The following is a 16,527-nucleotide window of genomic DNA, read 5'->3' on the forward strand; positions in this document are numbered from 1 at the left end:
GCCTGGACTTTTCAATAATTTTTTTTATTCTTTTATGGGATGTAAGCATCACTGGTAGGGCCGACATTTGTTGCCCATCCCTAAATGCCCTTGAGGAGGTGATGGTGAGCCATCTTCTTTAACCGCTGCAATCCATCTGATGTATGTATACCCACAGTGCTGTTCTAGGGAGTTGCATGTCTTTGATCTAACCACACTGAAGGAACGACAGTATAGTTCCAAGTCAGGATGGTGTATGGCTTGAAGGGGAACTTGCAGGTGGTGGTGTTCCCATGTGTCTGCAGCCCTTGTCCTCCTAGGCAGTAGAGGTTTCAGGTATGGAAGGTGCTGTCAAAGAAGGCTTGGCAAGTTGCTGCAGTGTATATTGTATATGGTACACACTGCTGCCACTGTGCACTAGTGGTGGAGTGAATGTATGTTTAAGGTTGTGGAAGAGGTGTCGATCAAGTGGGCTGCTTTGTCCTGGATGGTGTCAAGCTTCTTGAGTGTTGTTGGAGCTGCACTCATCCTGGCAAGTGGAAAGTATTCCATCATACTCCTGACTTGTGCCTTGTAGATGGTGGACAGGATTTGGGGAGTCAGGAGGTGAGTTACTCACTGTAGAATTCTCAGCCTCTGACCTGCTCTTGTAGCCACAGTATTTACATGGCTGGTCCAATTATGTTTCTGGTCAATGGTCACCCCAGGATGTTGATGATGGGGGAAATCCCGTGATGGTAATGCCATTGAATGTCAAGGGGAGAAGGTTAGATTCTCACTTGTTGAAGATGGTCATTGCCTGGCACTCGTGTGGCGCGAATGTTACTTGCCACTTAGGTTAAAGTCCAGCTTTGCAGAAAACAAAGAAGATCATTGTGAGTCAGTCTGGATACTTGTTAGCTTGGATAATTCAATTGGCCTTTCAATTAAGTAACATAACACGTATGGCTAGTTCCAGAGTTTATTCTAAATCACCATCCAGTCAATAACAAGAGAAATTAAGATTTTCAACACAGATTACAGAAAAACAATTTAAGATGTAATCTCTGTGAAGTCTGCAGCCATAGTCAGGTAAATCTTGTAAAAATGCAAGTTTTATTTTCAGATTTGTTAAAGTCAAAGTGAATAAACAGACACAGACCGCACTGTCAGCGATACTAAGTGTATGAGTGAAATGTCCAGTTAGGAAATGCAGTTTTCCTTCTTAGGAATGATGGCTCATCATTGGCTAATTGTTTACTTATATTGATAGGAAAACTACTCATCATAAACAACTACAACCAGTTCTTGTTGACTGTGGTACATTCTCAAGAGTATTCTTGCAGCATTCTGAAAAGGAAAATAGGAAAATGTTGACAAACATATCTGCATAATTTACTGTGGACTGTAATCATCTCAATATAAATTGTACCCCCCACTGCATAGCTGATCTTAGAGTAGAGGCTCACAAGTCAAATGAGCTGCCCAGTTTGTGCCAGCGACTGCTTCAGGAACCAGGAAGAACTGGGAGTGCAGGAAGTGCCCTCATTCCCTTATAGCTGGCACCTGGGAACAGAACCAACAAACCTAATAGTAGCCATGTAAATACTGTGGCTACTAGAGCAGGTCAGAGGGTGGGAATTCTGTGGCGAGTAACTCACCTCCTGACTCCCCAAAGCCTGTCTACCATCTACAAGGTACAGGCCAGGTGTGTAATGGAATACTCTTCACTTGCCTGCTTGGGTGCAGCTCCAACATCATTCAAGAAGCTCAACACCATCCAGAACAAAGCAGCCCACATGTCTGGCTCCCCATTCACCATTTTAAACATTCAAACCCTCCACCACCGGTGCACAGTTGCAGCAGTGTGTATCATCTATAAGGTGCATTGCAGCAACTTGCCAAGGCTCTTTTAACAGCACCATCCTAAGCCACAGCCTCTACTACCTAGAAGAACAAGGACACCAGGCACATGGGAACACCACCACCTGGAACTTCCCATCCAACTCATACTCCATCCTGACTTGGAACTATATCGCCGTTCCTTCACTGTCGCTGGGTCAAAATCCTGGAACTCCCTCCCTAACAGCACTGTGGGTGTCCCTACACCACATGGACTGCAGAGGTTCAAGACAGCAGATCAACATCACCTTCTCAAGGGCAATTAGGGATGGGCAATGAATGCTGACCTTGGCAGCGATGCTCACCTCCCATGAATGAGTTAAAAAAAAACTGACACACTGCTAAAAGGTACACTGGGTGAGATTATCAACAATGGCTGGGGACCTGAAGTTCACCAATGCACTGTCACATAAGTACATCAATACAGAAGAAAAGACATTAGGCCCAGGATACCGATTGTTCCGCCATAGAGTTACTCCACCTGCAAGCCTTCTCACTATATTCCTCAATCCTTTAATTCCACCCACTTGCTTTCCCAACATATCTCTCGATTCAGGTCACATGGGTGGGCTGATTGGTGTTGCTGGCAATCAGGAGGGCAGCCATACTTCAAATGTTAATGAAGCTACTGAGATAAAATGGTCTGGACCTCATGTTGACAATGCAATGTTGCGTCCTCCACATCCCCCACCCAACAACCTTCCAACAACTACCCCCCTCCATCTCCCTTGTCCCCACCCATGCAATTCCTGCCTGAGTTAAATGGTGAATATTCTTTTGCTTAGAAACAAGGAGGAAGGATGTCTGAGACATAGATAATGATCAACAAAGTCTTCTATTTAGGTACAGAGAACTTACTGAAGGAATTAGAAGCAGCAGGAATTCAGTCTCCTAGACACTTACCATTTTGGGTCATGTACGCTCACGAGTAACCTGCATCTGCAAGAAATGTTGGAAGAGTGGACATAATACTCCGAATTATAAAACGCATTTATGTAGTATCTAATGACTTTTTAAATTTGAGAATATTTTACGATTTGGTAAAAAAAAAAGGATTTGCACGTATTCACCATTTCTCTCCGAAACACATTAAAAGACTTCACGTGACTTGTTATGCAGACAAATGTAACAGACATTTTATCAACAGCAATAATATTAATGAACAGCTGGGCTTGGAATTTCCTCAGAGCTGTTCCAGCTTTACTGCTGTACTTTCTCTGCAAATGCAATAGATATTCTGGGCTGGATTTTATTCTGGCGACAGGGGTCCCGACAATGGTTCGGTAGTAGGGGTGAACCCCACATCGGCCTTCGCTCACCGTCCGGTGCTACATTTAACAGCAGGCAGCCAATTAATTGCCTCCCTTAGAGGATGCTGGCCCTTTAAGGGACGGGTTCCCATCTCCAGGGCTTCCAGCTAATTGGAAGGCTGGCAGCTCTGCAGTACCGGCAGCGTCACCAGGAGCGGTGGCTACTGACGGTAGTGCAGAAGGGCCTGAGGAAGCTGCCAGCTTAGTCTTTGCTTTTGAGTTTTGGATGAGGGAGGAATGTTGGTCAGGATGCCGGGAGAACTCCCCACTCTTATTTGAGTAGTTCCATCGAATCTAAAATATTCACCCAAATAAGGCCATAGTTTGGGTGAACTTGTATCTGACCGATTGTATTTTTATCAATAAAGCACTCCATCAGACAATGTACTCAGTCCTCAAATCTTCTCACTTTTTTTATTCCTTGAGGTCTTCCATTGTATACATCTCCTGTACTTGTGTGCGTGCATGCCTGCTTGGGAGGAGAGTTGGGAAGAGGGGGCATGGTGGTTTCACCTATTGTTCGACCTCTGCATGATTTTGAGGTGGCTGCCAGCTGCCCAGTGTGAGTACACTTGACCTGATGATAACCCTTCCATTTTTGCTGAGATTTTTTCCTAACTTGGGTATTTTGGCACTGTTTTTCACCCCCTTCCTTCCTTTCCTGATGCTCTGATTCCTTCCTGGGGAATGGTATCATTGGTCCCAGGGTCCTTTCCCAATTGCTCATTCATCATGCATCCATCAAACTAGAAAACTGGCAAGAGCTGACCAATGGCTTCAGAAAAGCAGACATAGTCTCCAAAAATGAATACATGAATTAATAAAGCTTTATGACACACATAGGCAAGAGGTTAGACTGAATATGCAATGAGATACAAAGTTGTCATAATCAAGCATACAAATGTAAGACTGCACCAGCACGAGGCCGAAGATTGCAGGAATGGTAAAAAGACAGCGTTAAAGGCTCTGCATCTGAATGTGCGCAGCATTCATAACAGAATGGATGAATTGTTAGCACAGATAGAAATAAATATGTATGACCTGATAGCCATTACAGAGACATGGTTTCAAGATGATCAAGGCTGGGACTTGAGTATTGTTACAACTGAGGCGGGAGGAGTGCACTGTTAATTCAGTCCCACTTCGCCATGGGTCACAGCATATCAATAAATTTTCCAACCTACCAAAGAACAGCCAAATACATACTCTATTTGTCCCCCAGAATAAAGCACACCAACCAGGTTTCTTTAATTAACAACAAAATTAACAATTTATTATAAAAACAAGTCTTAACCAGTAATGAGATAAATCTATATATGAAAAGCTCCTTATTTCCCTAGCCCTCATGCACACACACATACATGTAAAAAATAAAGGTTAACCATAGAAAAAAGGATTTTGGTTTACAGCTATTTCATAGGAATAAAAGGAATAATAAAATAACTTAGTTTGTCACGTTCTGGCAGGAAGTTCTTCTATTTGGTGAGGTGTCCCAGACTCGAATAGTCAGATGCCACTCGAAGTCTCTCCAGGCAAGGCTTATGAACAGTTTGTGATGGGTAGGCATTCAAGCAGGCTTCAGATAGGTCTTCTATCAGGGGTGCTGGTCTGCTTAGGTCTTACAGCAGCAGTATAGCAGTAGATGATTTCTTCAGATTTCAGGATTTCTTAACACACAGGAAGCAAGAGGAACCACACTTGATGCAGGGATTCTTCAGAGACAGGAGGCAATAGCATTCTGCCACCTTTGAAATAGAGGGTTTCTTCTCAAGAGATGTGGGATTCCTTTGCAGAGAGAGATAACACTTTTTCTGGGTCTTCCTCTCTGATCTCCAGGCAGATCAAAAACCAAATGCCTGCTCTTTGTCCTACTCACTGGCTTTTGAAAAGGTCCAAAGTGAAAGCAAAACCTTCTTGAATAGGTCACATGTCCAGACATAGAGTCTCCCTTGTCATTCAAAGAGTTGTTCTGAGGAGGTCAAACCCCTTACTGGTTTCCTTGAAATTTTCTGCTTTCCTGTTCTTGTGTACAAGTTCAGCTTCCTTTCAAAACATCCAAAACTTTCAATTATTTGCAGGTATCAATGTCCACTGAAAAATGCTTTTTCAGTTTTTATTAAAACACATAGAATTCTAAGTTTTAGTGCAAAAACCTTTGTAACAGTATTGAAAGGCATTTGACATTTTGAAAAGACAGGAAGCTAGGAAAAGGTGGTGGGGTCACTTTGTTAATTAAGGATGTCATAAGTTCAGTAGTGAGAGAAAATCTTAGCTTGGAAGAGCAAGATTTAGAATCAGTTTGGATAGAGATAAGAAATAGGAAAGGTAAGAGGGCACTTGTGGGAGTAGTTTGTAGGCCCCCTAACAGTTGTTACACTGTCGGACAGAGTATACAGAAAGAAATAAATGAGACATTTTAATCTACATGTAGATTTGACAAATCAGATTGGCAAAGGTAGCCTGGAAATTGAATTTGTAGAATATATTCGGGATCATTTCTTAGAGCAGTATGGGATGGAGCCAACTAGGGAGCAGGCTATTCTAGACCTGGTAATGTCCAATGAGACAGGATTAATCAATAACCTGGTAAAGGAGCCTCTAGGCGACAGCGATCATAACATGATCGAATTTCACATTCAGTTTAAAGGGGGGAAGTGTGGATCTAAGACCACACTTAAATAAAGGTAATTACAAGGGTATGAAGGCAGAACTAGCTAAAGTGAACTGGGAAACTAGGTTAAAAGGTAGGACAGTACAGATGCAATGGAAGACTTTTTAAGGAGACATTTAATAACTCTCAGCAAAGATTTATCCCACTGAAAAAGAAAGATTCTCTGGGATGAATGCAACATCCATCTCTAAATAAGAAAGTTATGGATTGTATCAAATTAAAAGAAACACTACAAATCTGCAAAGATTAGTGGTGGGTCAGAAGATTGGACAGATTTTAAGAACCAGCAAAGAGTGACAAAAAAAAAATAAGAGAGAGAAAGTTAAATCTAGTATAAAAACAAGAAATGCTGGAAATACTCAGCAGGTTTGGCAGCATCTGTGGAGAAAGAAGCAGAGTTAACGTTTCAGGTCAGTGACCCTTCATCAGAACTGGCAAATATTAGAAATGTAAAAGCAAGTAAAGTGGGGGTGGGGCAAGAGATAACAAAGGAGGTGTAAATAGGACAAGGTCACAGGACAGCTGACCAGAAGGCCGTGGAGCAAAGGCAAACAATATGTTAATGGTGTCTTGAAAGATAAAGCATTAGTACAGATAGGGTGTTAATGGACTGAAAATTGAACAGCCGCAAATACAAACATGAAAAAAAAACACTGGGTAAGCAAACTGAACAAACTAAGATGAAATAAAATAAAATAAACACAAAGAAATATATATATAAAAAAGGAAAAAGAAAAAAATAACTGAAAATAAAAGTAAAATGGGGGGCCCGTCATGCTCTGAAATTATTGAACTCAGTGTTCAGACCGGCAGGCTGTAGTGTTCCTAATCGGTAAAGTTAAATCTAGTGTTGGTCCTGTATAGAGTGAGTCTGGGGAATTGATAATGGAAAACAAGGAAATGGCAGAGGCATTGAGCAGGTATTTTGTTTCTGTCTTCACTGTAGAAGATATTTGAAAATTAAGAGGTGAAAGGGAGGGAGGAACTTAAAACAATCACCATCACCAGGGAAATGGTGCTGGGAAAACTATTAGAATGAAAGGCTGACAAGTCCCCAGGACTAGATGGCTGCATCTTATGGCCTTAAAAGAAGTAATCTTCCAAAATTCCTTAGATTCTGGAAGGATCTCAGCAAATTGGAAAATAGTAAATGTAACACCTCTGTTCAAGAAGGGAAGGAGACAGAAAGAAGGCCAGTTTGCCTAACATCTGTCATGGGAAATTACTAGAATCTATTATTAAGGAGGTTAAAACAGGATACTTAGAAAATCATAATGGGAACAGACAGAGACAACATGGTTTTATGAAAGGGAAATCATATTTAGCTTATTTATTAGAGTTCTTTGAGAAAGTCACAATCAAGATGGATAAAGGAGAACCTGTAGATGTGGTCTACTTAGATTTCCAAAAGGTATTTGTTAAGTTGCCACATCAAAGGTTACTTACACAAGAGCACATGGTGTACAGTAACATATTAGCATGAATAATAGCTATTTTAGATCTAATGTTATGTAATGAGAAAGGACTAATTAATAATCTTGTTGTAAAATAACCTTTAGGGATGAATGACCATAATATGATAGAATTTTACATTATGTTTGAAAGTGAGGTAATTGAATCTGAAGCCAGGGTGTTACATTTGAACAAAGGAAATTATGAAGGTGTGAGGGGCAAATTGGCTGAGGTGGATTGGGAAAATATATTAAAAGGTATGACAGTACATATGCAATGGATAGGCTTTAAAGAAATATTACATAGCAACTATACATTCCTTCAAGACACAAAAACCCCAAACGTAAAGGCAGTCAACCATGGATAACAAAGGAAGTTAAGGATTGTATAAGATTAAAAGAAATGGACTATAAAGTTACCAGAAATAGTAGTAAACCTGAGGATTGGGAGGATTTTAGAATACAGCGAAGGGGAACCAGGAAACTGATAAAGGGAGAATAGAATATGAATGTTAGCTAACAAAAAATATAAAAATGGACTGTAAAAGTTTCTACAGGTACGTAAAAAAGAAATGTTTGGCTAAGACAAATGTGACTCCATTACAGGCAGAATCAGGAGAATTTATAATGGGGAATAGAGAAATGGCAGAGAAGCTAAGTAATTACTTTGAGTCTGTCTTCACTGAGGAGGATACAAGAAATCTCCCAGAATTAGAGATGCAAGGGATTAGGGGGAATGAGGAATTGAAGGGAATTAGTATTAGTAAGAAGGTTGTATTGGAGAAATTAATGGGGCTGAAGGTTGATAAGTCCCCTGGACCTGATATTCTACATTCCAGAGTGTTGAAAGAGGTAGCTATGGAGATAGTGGATGCATTGGTGATCTTCTTCCAATATTCTATAGATTCTGGAATGGTTCTTGCAGATTGGTAGGTCGCAAATGTCACCCCACTATTTAAGAAGGAAGGGAGAGAGAAAACAAGGAATTACAGACCAGTTGGCCTTACATCAGTCGTTGGGAAAATGCTAGAATCTATTCGAAAGGATGTGATAAATAGATACTTGAATAATAATGATCTGATTGGGCATAGTCAACATGGATTTATAAATGGGAAATCATGTTTGACAAACCTGTTGGAGTTTTTTGAGGATGTTACGAACAGAATTGATAAAGGGGAGTTGGTGGGCATGGTATACTTCAGAAGGCTTTTGATAAAGTCCCCCACAGGAGATTGGCTGGCAAAATTAAAGCACATGGGATAGGAAGTAATATATTGGTGTGGATTAAGGATTGGTTAACAGGCAGAAAGCAGTGAATAGAAATAAATGGTTCATTTTCACATTGGCAGGCTGTGACTAGTGGGATACAACAGGGATCAGTGCTTGGGTCCCAGATGTTCATAATATATATCAATGATTTGGAAGTGGGGACCAAATGTAGTATTTCCAAGTTCGCGGATGACACAAAACCAGGTGAGGATGTGTGTTGTGAGGAAGATGCAAAGCGGCTTCAAGGGGATGTGGACAGACTTAGTGAGTGGACAAGAACGTGGCAGATGGAATATAATGTCAAAAAATGTGAGGTTATCCACTTTGGAAGGAGAAACAGCTGTGCAGAGTATTTCTTAAATGGTAAGAGATTAGAAAGTGTAGATGAACTAAGGGACCTGGGTGTCCTTGTCAATAAGTCACTGAAAGCTAACATGCAGGTGCAGCAAGCAATTATGAAGGCTAATGGTATGTTATTAACCTTTATCGCAAGAGGATTTGAGTACAGGAGTAGTGAAGTCTTGCTTCAACTGTATAGAACCTTGGTTAGACCGCACCTGGAGTACTCTACTCCAAAGTAGGGACATGGGTTGGAAACCTTGTGGCTCCTTTGTGTGGGCCTTTGGTTGTGTGATGTCTATTGTTGACATTTCTTCACGCCGTAAGTCTGCTTTGAAGAGCCTGCTGACCTCGTCTTGGGCTTGTAAGATAACTTGTCATGGCTGTAGTACACCTCCTCTTGCCCTCCAAAAACTCTGAGTTGCTGATGAGCAGCCTTACTAACTCTTCACAGACTGCGATAGCCTTCTTGAGATCACACAGTGTATTCTGCTCTCTAAACAATCTGGCTTAAGCCTGTTTATCTCAACAGCCCAACAGCAGCCTATCTATCAACATCTTGTCAAGTAGAATACCAAACTTGCAGGGCTCAGCTAACTGTCACGCACTGAAGTGCGATGATACAACAACTGAAGAGTTATGAAAAACAGACTTCGTCTTTAAAAAAATGAACCTTTATTTTAAAAAGTGAACAAAGGTCCAAAATGGCCACCGAAAAAAAAGGGATTGGCCTTTTTTGTATTCAAACTGTCCGCCAAAGATAGATGACAAACCTTCAAAGCCATGAGGTGTCAATTGAACCCATCCTAAACCTATCCTAAAACATTCCAGAATTGAACGACTTCTTCTGAAAGAAAGAAGATTTGAAGTAGCCATGTCCTGGGCCGATGTGTGATCGACATGGGGAAGAAACCAGGGCATCTCCTAATAGGAGGCAAGAGATAGCAGCTTTGCTTTAAAAAAAAGACAGCCAGTGAGAGAGAGGCAGTGAGAGAAAGAAGCAACATCCCAACAGCTTGCATTCCAGCAAAGCCAGAAAGCACATGCCCTGCTGCAGACTCTGACATCTAAATAATACAGCAGTGAGAGCTCGAGGTAGCACAGTGTCTTCAATGGAACCTTCAGTCAAGAGAAAAATCTACAATCATCTCAGGCCTGCATCCATGAGATCTTTATTTCCAACAGAATTCAACAGGTTTATCGTGACCTTCGCTCCCATTAAATGTCACCTTTTTCCCCTTCTCAATCCATCTCTTCTTTTGCAGCATGTGTGTGAGCAAATTGGGATAAGGTGTATTGATCAATCAAAAATTGAATTTTTGTTTTTAAAACCTACAAGAAAAACCCGTGCTGTCTATTTGTAAAATAAAACACTAAGGGGCTAAACTCTAATACAAATACACTTGTTGTGGTCAGGTGAGGAGTTGAACAGTGGGAACGACCCATTTCACACCATGTGTTCGTAACTGGACCATAAACTGGTCAACAGTCTCATTTGGCAGCTGGCTGGCACTATGAAAAGCATACCTGTCGCAAAACATTTCTTGCAGGTGCAAAATGCTCTGATAATTTGTCTATTATCTTGCTTGGTTCTTTTGCATCATCCTCACTCATTCCAATGTGCTCAATCTCTCTTTGCACTCCTGACCCATTACAGCTCTCAGGGTAGCTATCTGGACTGTCTTTGGCTTTCTATCCAGTTCTGCCACTAGATAATCTTACTAGGATTCTTTTAAAACTTTCCAGTTTGCCTCTAAATTCTCTTTGCAACACATCGGCTGTGGTGCCGGAATCTGGCAATACACCATTTTGACGGCACTACCCGTGACTATGACAAAACCTCTCAGATGGTACTCACAACTCAGATGAATATTGTGTAAAGAGAGGACACAAATCTCTCAGTCTGCTAAACTTCTGCCCTCCACATGACAGCAATGTCCTATATATGATGAAATCTGCCATTTCTGACACCATGTTTGGTTTGGTTTGATTAACACAAAAGATAGCACAAGTTTCAGCATCCTAACGTGCTCCACTCTGAAAGCATCCATCTTTATTTTCATGTGTGCGTGCGTATAGAGCCAATATAAACAGACTTATATCAAGTCACACGCAAGGTCAAATAGCCTGCTCTGGATCACAACAGCAAAGCAAACAAAGCATGTTTCCTCACATACCGTAACAGTTGCCATGCCCTGTCAGTAGCTGTCAAAGTCACCTTGGCTCCTTCCCAGAATCTGCTGCAGACCTTAGTGGCATCTCGCAGGTCACTGATGTTCTCTTTGCCACAACTGTTCAGTACACTCAGTTTACGGCAGACGTAGCCTTGCAGGAACAGAAGGCAGTGGGTTTCACTGCCATTTGCTGGATTCCCCTAGGTGCAGGGCAACTCTGATTGTACCCACATGGCCATCAAGGCACCCAGTGACCAGGCAGTCAGATTCAGGAACAGGAAGGGCTTCTACTCCCTCAATGTTCAACTGATCTGTGACCGCAACAAGAGTTTCTCCATGTGTGGACTCATTCTCCTGGCAGCTGCCATGATTCCTTGATTCCTTTATCACCTGCCATTCAATGCAGTCTCAGTCTTCACTTCAACCCCTAAAGTGCATGGATGGATTCTACGGGACAGGGGGCAGAGGTGATACAGCCAATGCCAGCTGCTCAGTAGGGAAAACATTATGCAGGACATCCGGCTTCTGAAGATGGGATTCCAGCGCCTGGACCATTTGGATGGTGCCCTCCAATATCCTTCTCAAAAGGTCTCTGTCATTGTGTTGGTCTGCTGCATGTCCCATAACATGGTCCTCCAGAGAGGTGTGGAACTTGGTGACAGTGAGGCCCTGGAAGGAGACAACTCCTCGGGGGGAAGAGCAGGAGCAGGAGGTGAGAGGAGGAGGAAGTGGAGGCAGATGACTTTGAACAGAGGGGTGCCCATGCTGCACAACAAGGTGTCTGGGAACAGCTCGGGGAATGAAGGGCTCATGAGGATGCCATGAATGTCAGGGATCTCTTGATTTAGGAACATTTCAACTGAGCCCGTCTGAACAAGATTTCAGGGCATGGTATCGAAGAGAGTCTGAGATACCTACGATTACACATTCTTTGAAGACACAGCCTGGACCATCCAGTCACTTATTGCCAATGAAGGATGCACACCTTCCCAGAGGCTTTTCCCTCACTGTGGAGGATCCTGTTATCTTTCACCACCTCATTCCATTTTTCCTGTCATGGCAGCAATACAAGGAGTCCCAGATGTCTGGCTTAAAATGTCATCATTTATACAGTGCAAATAGAGGAAAACAGTAGACAGAGACAGTAAGAAGACACTACAGTGACCCAGTTAGTGCTCCTCGCAACATGGTGGCTTCCAATTGCCACCGTCCAAGGAAGACAGTCTCCCTTCTCTCCTTCACAATCTCCAACATTAAATCCAGGTCAGCATCGATGAGATGACAGCTGCCCTTCCCCGGGCGCCAGGCCTCCGGCTCTCCTGTGACATCTCGCTTCCATCTGGTGCTATCGAAGGCTTTGACATAATCAGCAGATTTCTCCCTGAGGACAACCAGCAGCCTCAGTGACGGCTGCCTTGGGAAGTCTAAATCAGTCCCACACTTCATCTGACCCACCTCCGTTCCCACCCCACTGGCTCTAATTGGACAGGAAACCCAACTCCATATCAATGAAGAACTCACCCCTCTGAAAATATTAACATTAATCGGTTTCCCACCGGAGGCGAGTTTCTGACCTGAAAACAAATCCTGCTCCTGTTTCTCGCCTCCTTGGCCTGGAGAGAGAGAGGGCTCCCAGGTTAATGGATGCAGCTCTGGAGGCCTTAGTTCAGAAGGTCGACTGGAGGAGAGAGGGCATGTTTCCATGGCAGGGCCAGGACGCCGTCAAAGGACACCCTCTGAAGGGAATAGGAGAAAGTGGCCAGGGAGGTCATTTCACAAAGTTTTGCCACAAGGACTTGGCAACAGTGCCACAAGAAATTCAATGACTTCACACATGTGGTCAAGGTCAGTGAATGTATCTTCACACGATATCTCTTATCCACAACACCACCAATCTCTCACCCTGCTCAACGCACCACATCCCCATCATTTACCCATCAGCTGTCCCTAGCAGTCAAGATTCAGACCTAACATTTTAATGCTACACCTCACCCTCACACACCTACTAATGAGGCCAGTCTCACACTCACCTCTACATGCTTCTACATACATTCAACTATTCAGCTGTGGCAGGAACATCACCCAAACACAGTGCAATGCATTCACTGACATTCCTCCCTATCTCTTGCAGGTCAAGATGGCCCATAACCACAGAGAACAGAGCAGAACTGAAGGGGAACAGGCACATCTGAATCACCTAATCCCACTGGAGGACACTGTGCATAGCATCCTGGGACCAGCTATAATAGAAGCTATTGCATCCAGCGCCGCCAAGAACATTATGGCCCTTCTCACATCCCAACTCACCTTCATCTTGCTATCTGGCATGAAGTTCAAGCTGCAGATAGTGTGACCGTGGACCTCTTGCTTTCTACCCACCCACCTCACCCTAACCCAGCTTTCATATATCCAAGAACTGCCACATGACCAGATAGTCCAGCCTTTGAGGAAGAACGAGAGCTACTACAGACTTCTGAAGAAGAAACACCATCATTTGATCTGAGACTCGCAGCAACAAGCTCAGATACTTGCTCAGCATGTAGAGAGCAGTACAGAGTTGGGATCTGCACGTGGTGAGTCATCAGGCATGAGTGGGCTGCAGCCATTCCAGGGGGAAAGAACAGGTCTCAAGCTCCCCAGAGGACCAGGTCACAGACAAGTTCTATTACAGGATAATCAGATGAGAACTTTGATGGGGCAGCCTAGGAGAATGCTGATGAGCTTGCACACTGAGATTCCTGGTGCATTGGCAGACCTACCAGACACCCTTCGTCACTGTCAAGGAGCATGGAGGTGTTCAACGCCAATCCAGCACAGAACATTGCGTAGAGCCTAGAGCCCATACTTTCCAGAGTGGAAGTGACGGCCAGCTCCATTATAGCACTTGGGGACCCAGCCATGTTGCAGCGTCTTGTGGATGGACTCAGCATCCACTGCAGTACAGGCGGAAGCCATCCAACATCTCAGTGCTATAGTGGAAGCTCAGACAGAGGTCATAAGATCCATGCTTTCTGCTATGCAGGCTGAAACTTGCCATCATGGTTTTGGATCTCAGTTCTTAAAGGGGCATGCAGACTCACACAGCAGTCCAGCAATTTGTCCTCCAACAGATTACTAGAATTGCTGAGATGCCATTCCAGGGGAGTGCCAGTGGTTCCATGGAACACAAATCTGCTGTCCTCTCTCAGGATTCTTCCAAACCTTCCAATACACCAGTGTCCTTGCTGTTGCCACTCAGTCAGCCAGCCCAGTTTGATGCTGCCCATGCTGGGGTGATGCAGTTAGATGCCAGGCCTTCAAGGCCTGGGGTTGCTCAAGGCCATCCTGACAGGCTATCTCCAGTCTTCTCCAGTGAAAGTCAGCAGCTTTCCACCAGCCATCTGCAGCCACTGGGGTAGTACTGCTTAGGAGCACCAGGAAAAGGCCCTGCAGACAGGAACCAAAGGGATGCAGAAGGTTAAATAGTTCAATTTTATTTTGAATTATTGGATGAGTTTTTGAATAAAGTTAGAGAAGGGTTTTTGTTGGTGCCTATTATTGCATGATTTTGGTCAAGAGGACGCTGTAATGGGACGTCACAGATGGATCGAAAGGTGGGGAATTGTGGAGCAATGGTATTGAAGGGATGATGTCTTTAGGGAACTGGAGTCTCAGTAGCCACTCATCGACAGTCCATCCAGAGTGAAAGGGTCCCAATTACCTCCTCCAGGCCTGCTCTTCCTCCTCCCCGCCCACACGGTGGCCTCCGTTGGCCTGGTGGCAATGGCTGCACCCACAAAATAATATGATTATGCAGGATATAGCAGATCACAATGAACTCAGAGACAGTCTCTGGCAGGTATTGTAAGATTCCCCATAAGTGGTCCAGGCAGTGCAACCATTGCTTGAGAATGCAGATGGTCCACTCCACAATGTTCCTGGTGGTAGCATGGCTCTCGTAGGCCCATTATCCTTGAGTGATCAAGTAGCGGAGGGGTGTCATCAGCCAAGTGCTCAGGGAATATCCCTTGTCTGCAAGCAGTCAGCCTCTGGTTCTTTGTGATTGCCTGAAGATGGTGGGAACCCCCAGTGCCTCAGGATGAAGACATGGCTGCTGTCAGAATAGCGGACATTCACCGACATGATGGTTTGTTCATAATTGCTCACCAACTGCATGTTAATGGAGTGGAACCCTTTACAGTTCCTGTATCTCTCCCTGTTTACATGGTAGCCATTAATGGCTGCAAGACAGCCAGGACTGGAAACTAACTTATAGCAGGTTATAAGGTCTACTGGAAAGATAGGGGAAATAGAAGAGAGGGAAGAGTATCCTTAGTGATTAAGAGTGAAATCACTTTAATGATGAGAGGTTGTAATTAGAAGTAAGCAGGCAGCGAAGACTTTATGCAAAGAATTAAGAAATAGAAAAGGATTTAGGGCTGTGGTAGAAGTTGTATATAGGCCCCCTGGTAGCAGCTGATAAGTGGTAGATTGTATAAATGCTGAGATTATATCAAGCATGTAGCAATGGCAGGGTGGTTTAAATGGGGATTTTAATTTTCATATAGATTTGGACAAACAGACTACAATCGAGTTTGATTGACCTTACCCAACATGTACACGCACAGTTTTCCAGATGGAGTTTCTGACAGTAATCAGGAGTCAGAACCTTGAGCACTTTTTCCTCTACTAATTCAGGACAATGAAGGTCAATTGTATGCATCCTTAAATCACCCTGACTGGACTTTGCTGACTCAAGCTTTCCTATTCCGTATGGCTCAGCTGCTTGCAGTTTTAATCTGTTCCGTGAGAGAACTGGCATGCTAGATTATTTTAGCATAACATGCAATTACTTACCACAGGACACACACGAATGCAAGTGGTCATCATAGTACTCGTTTATGGCACATCTGTAGCAACCTGTCAAGGCAAAGATTCAATACAGTCTGAGGCATACAGAAATATCACCTGTTTTACCTATGTAACTGTTGAAGTAGGTGAAGAATGCACCAGTACTTTAACTACTTCCCAACATAATTAATTAATGTTTCTACTGTTACGACCAAGGCGGGAGGAGTGCACTGTTTTTTTTAGTTCCACTTCTCCACAGGTCACAACATATATTTAAATATTTACCCAGTCACTGATACGGTCAATCATAGACTCTATTTTTATCCCAGAACAAAATACGCCAACCAGGTTGCTTTAATGAACAACAAAATTATCAGTTTATTATTAAACAATACTTGACCAGTAACAAAGCAAAGCATTAACACACAGATTGAAATATGAAAGTTCCCTTTTACCTTAGCCTCTCACACACAAGCGCATGCGTGCGCGCGCACGCACGCACACACACGCGCACACACGCACACACACACACCGGTTAACTGTAAAAAAAACAGATTTTCTTTTTAGAGCTCTGTTACAAAAAAGGCAAAAAAGAATAAAAGCAAAATGGTGCAGATGCTGGA

The 16,527-nt window shown here is 43.2% G+C and overlaps 1 protein-coding gene across 1 annotated transcript in view; it reads right to left on the reverse strand.

The window, feature by feature from the left end:
* Window positions 1–1,275: 1,275 nt before the first annotated feature.
* LOC137377250 (mucin-6-like) overlaps window positions 1,276–16,527 on the reverse strand; it is a 268,629-nt gene continuing 253,377 nt past the window's right edge. Inside the window, exons 32-34 of the mRNA XM_068046793.1 lie at window positions 15,911–15,973; window positions 2,764–2,799; window positions 1,276–1,308 (exon numbers count right to left, since the gene is read on the reverse strand). Coding sequence (XP_067902894.1) covers window positions 2,783–2,799; window positions 15,911–15,973 — 80 coding nt within the window. The 3' untranslated portion in view covers window positions 1,276–1,308; window positions 2,764–2,782. The remainder of the gene's footprint in view (window positions 1,309–2,763; window positions 2,800–15,910; window positions 15,974–16,527) is intronic.

This window comes from Heterodontus francisci, chromosome 14 (genome assembly GCF_036365525.1).
Source record: "Heterodontus francisci isolate sHetFra1 chromosome 14, sHetFra1.hap1, whole genome shotgun sequence".
Classification (NCBI taxonomy): domain Eukaryota; kingdom Metazoa; phylum Chordata; class Chondrichthyes; order Heterodontiformes; family Heterodontidae; genus Heterodontus; species Heterodontus francisci.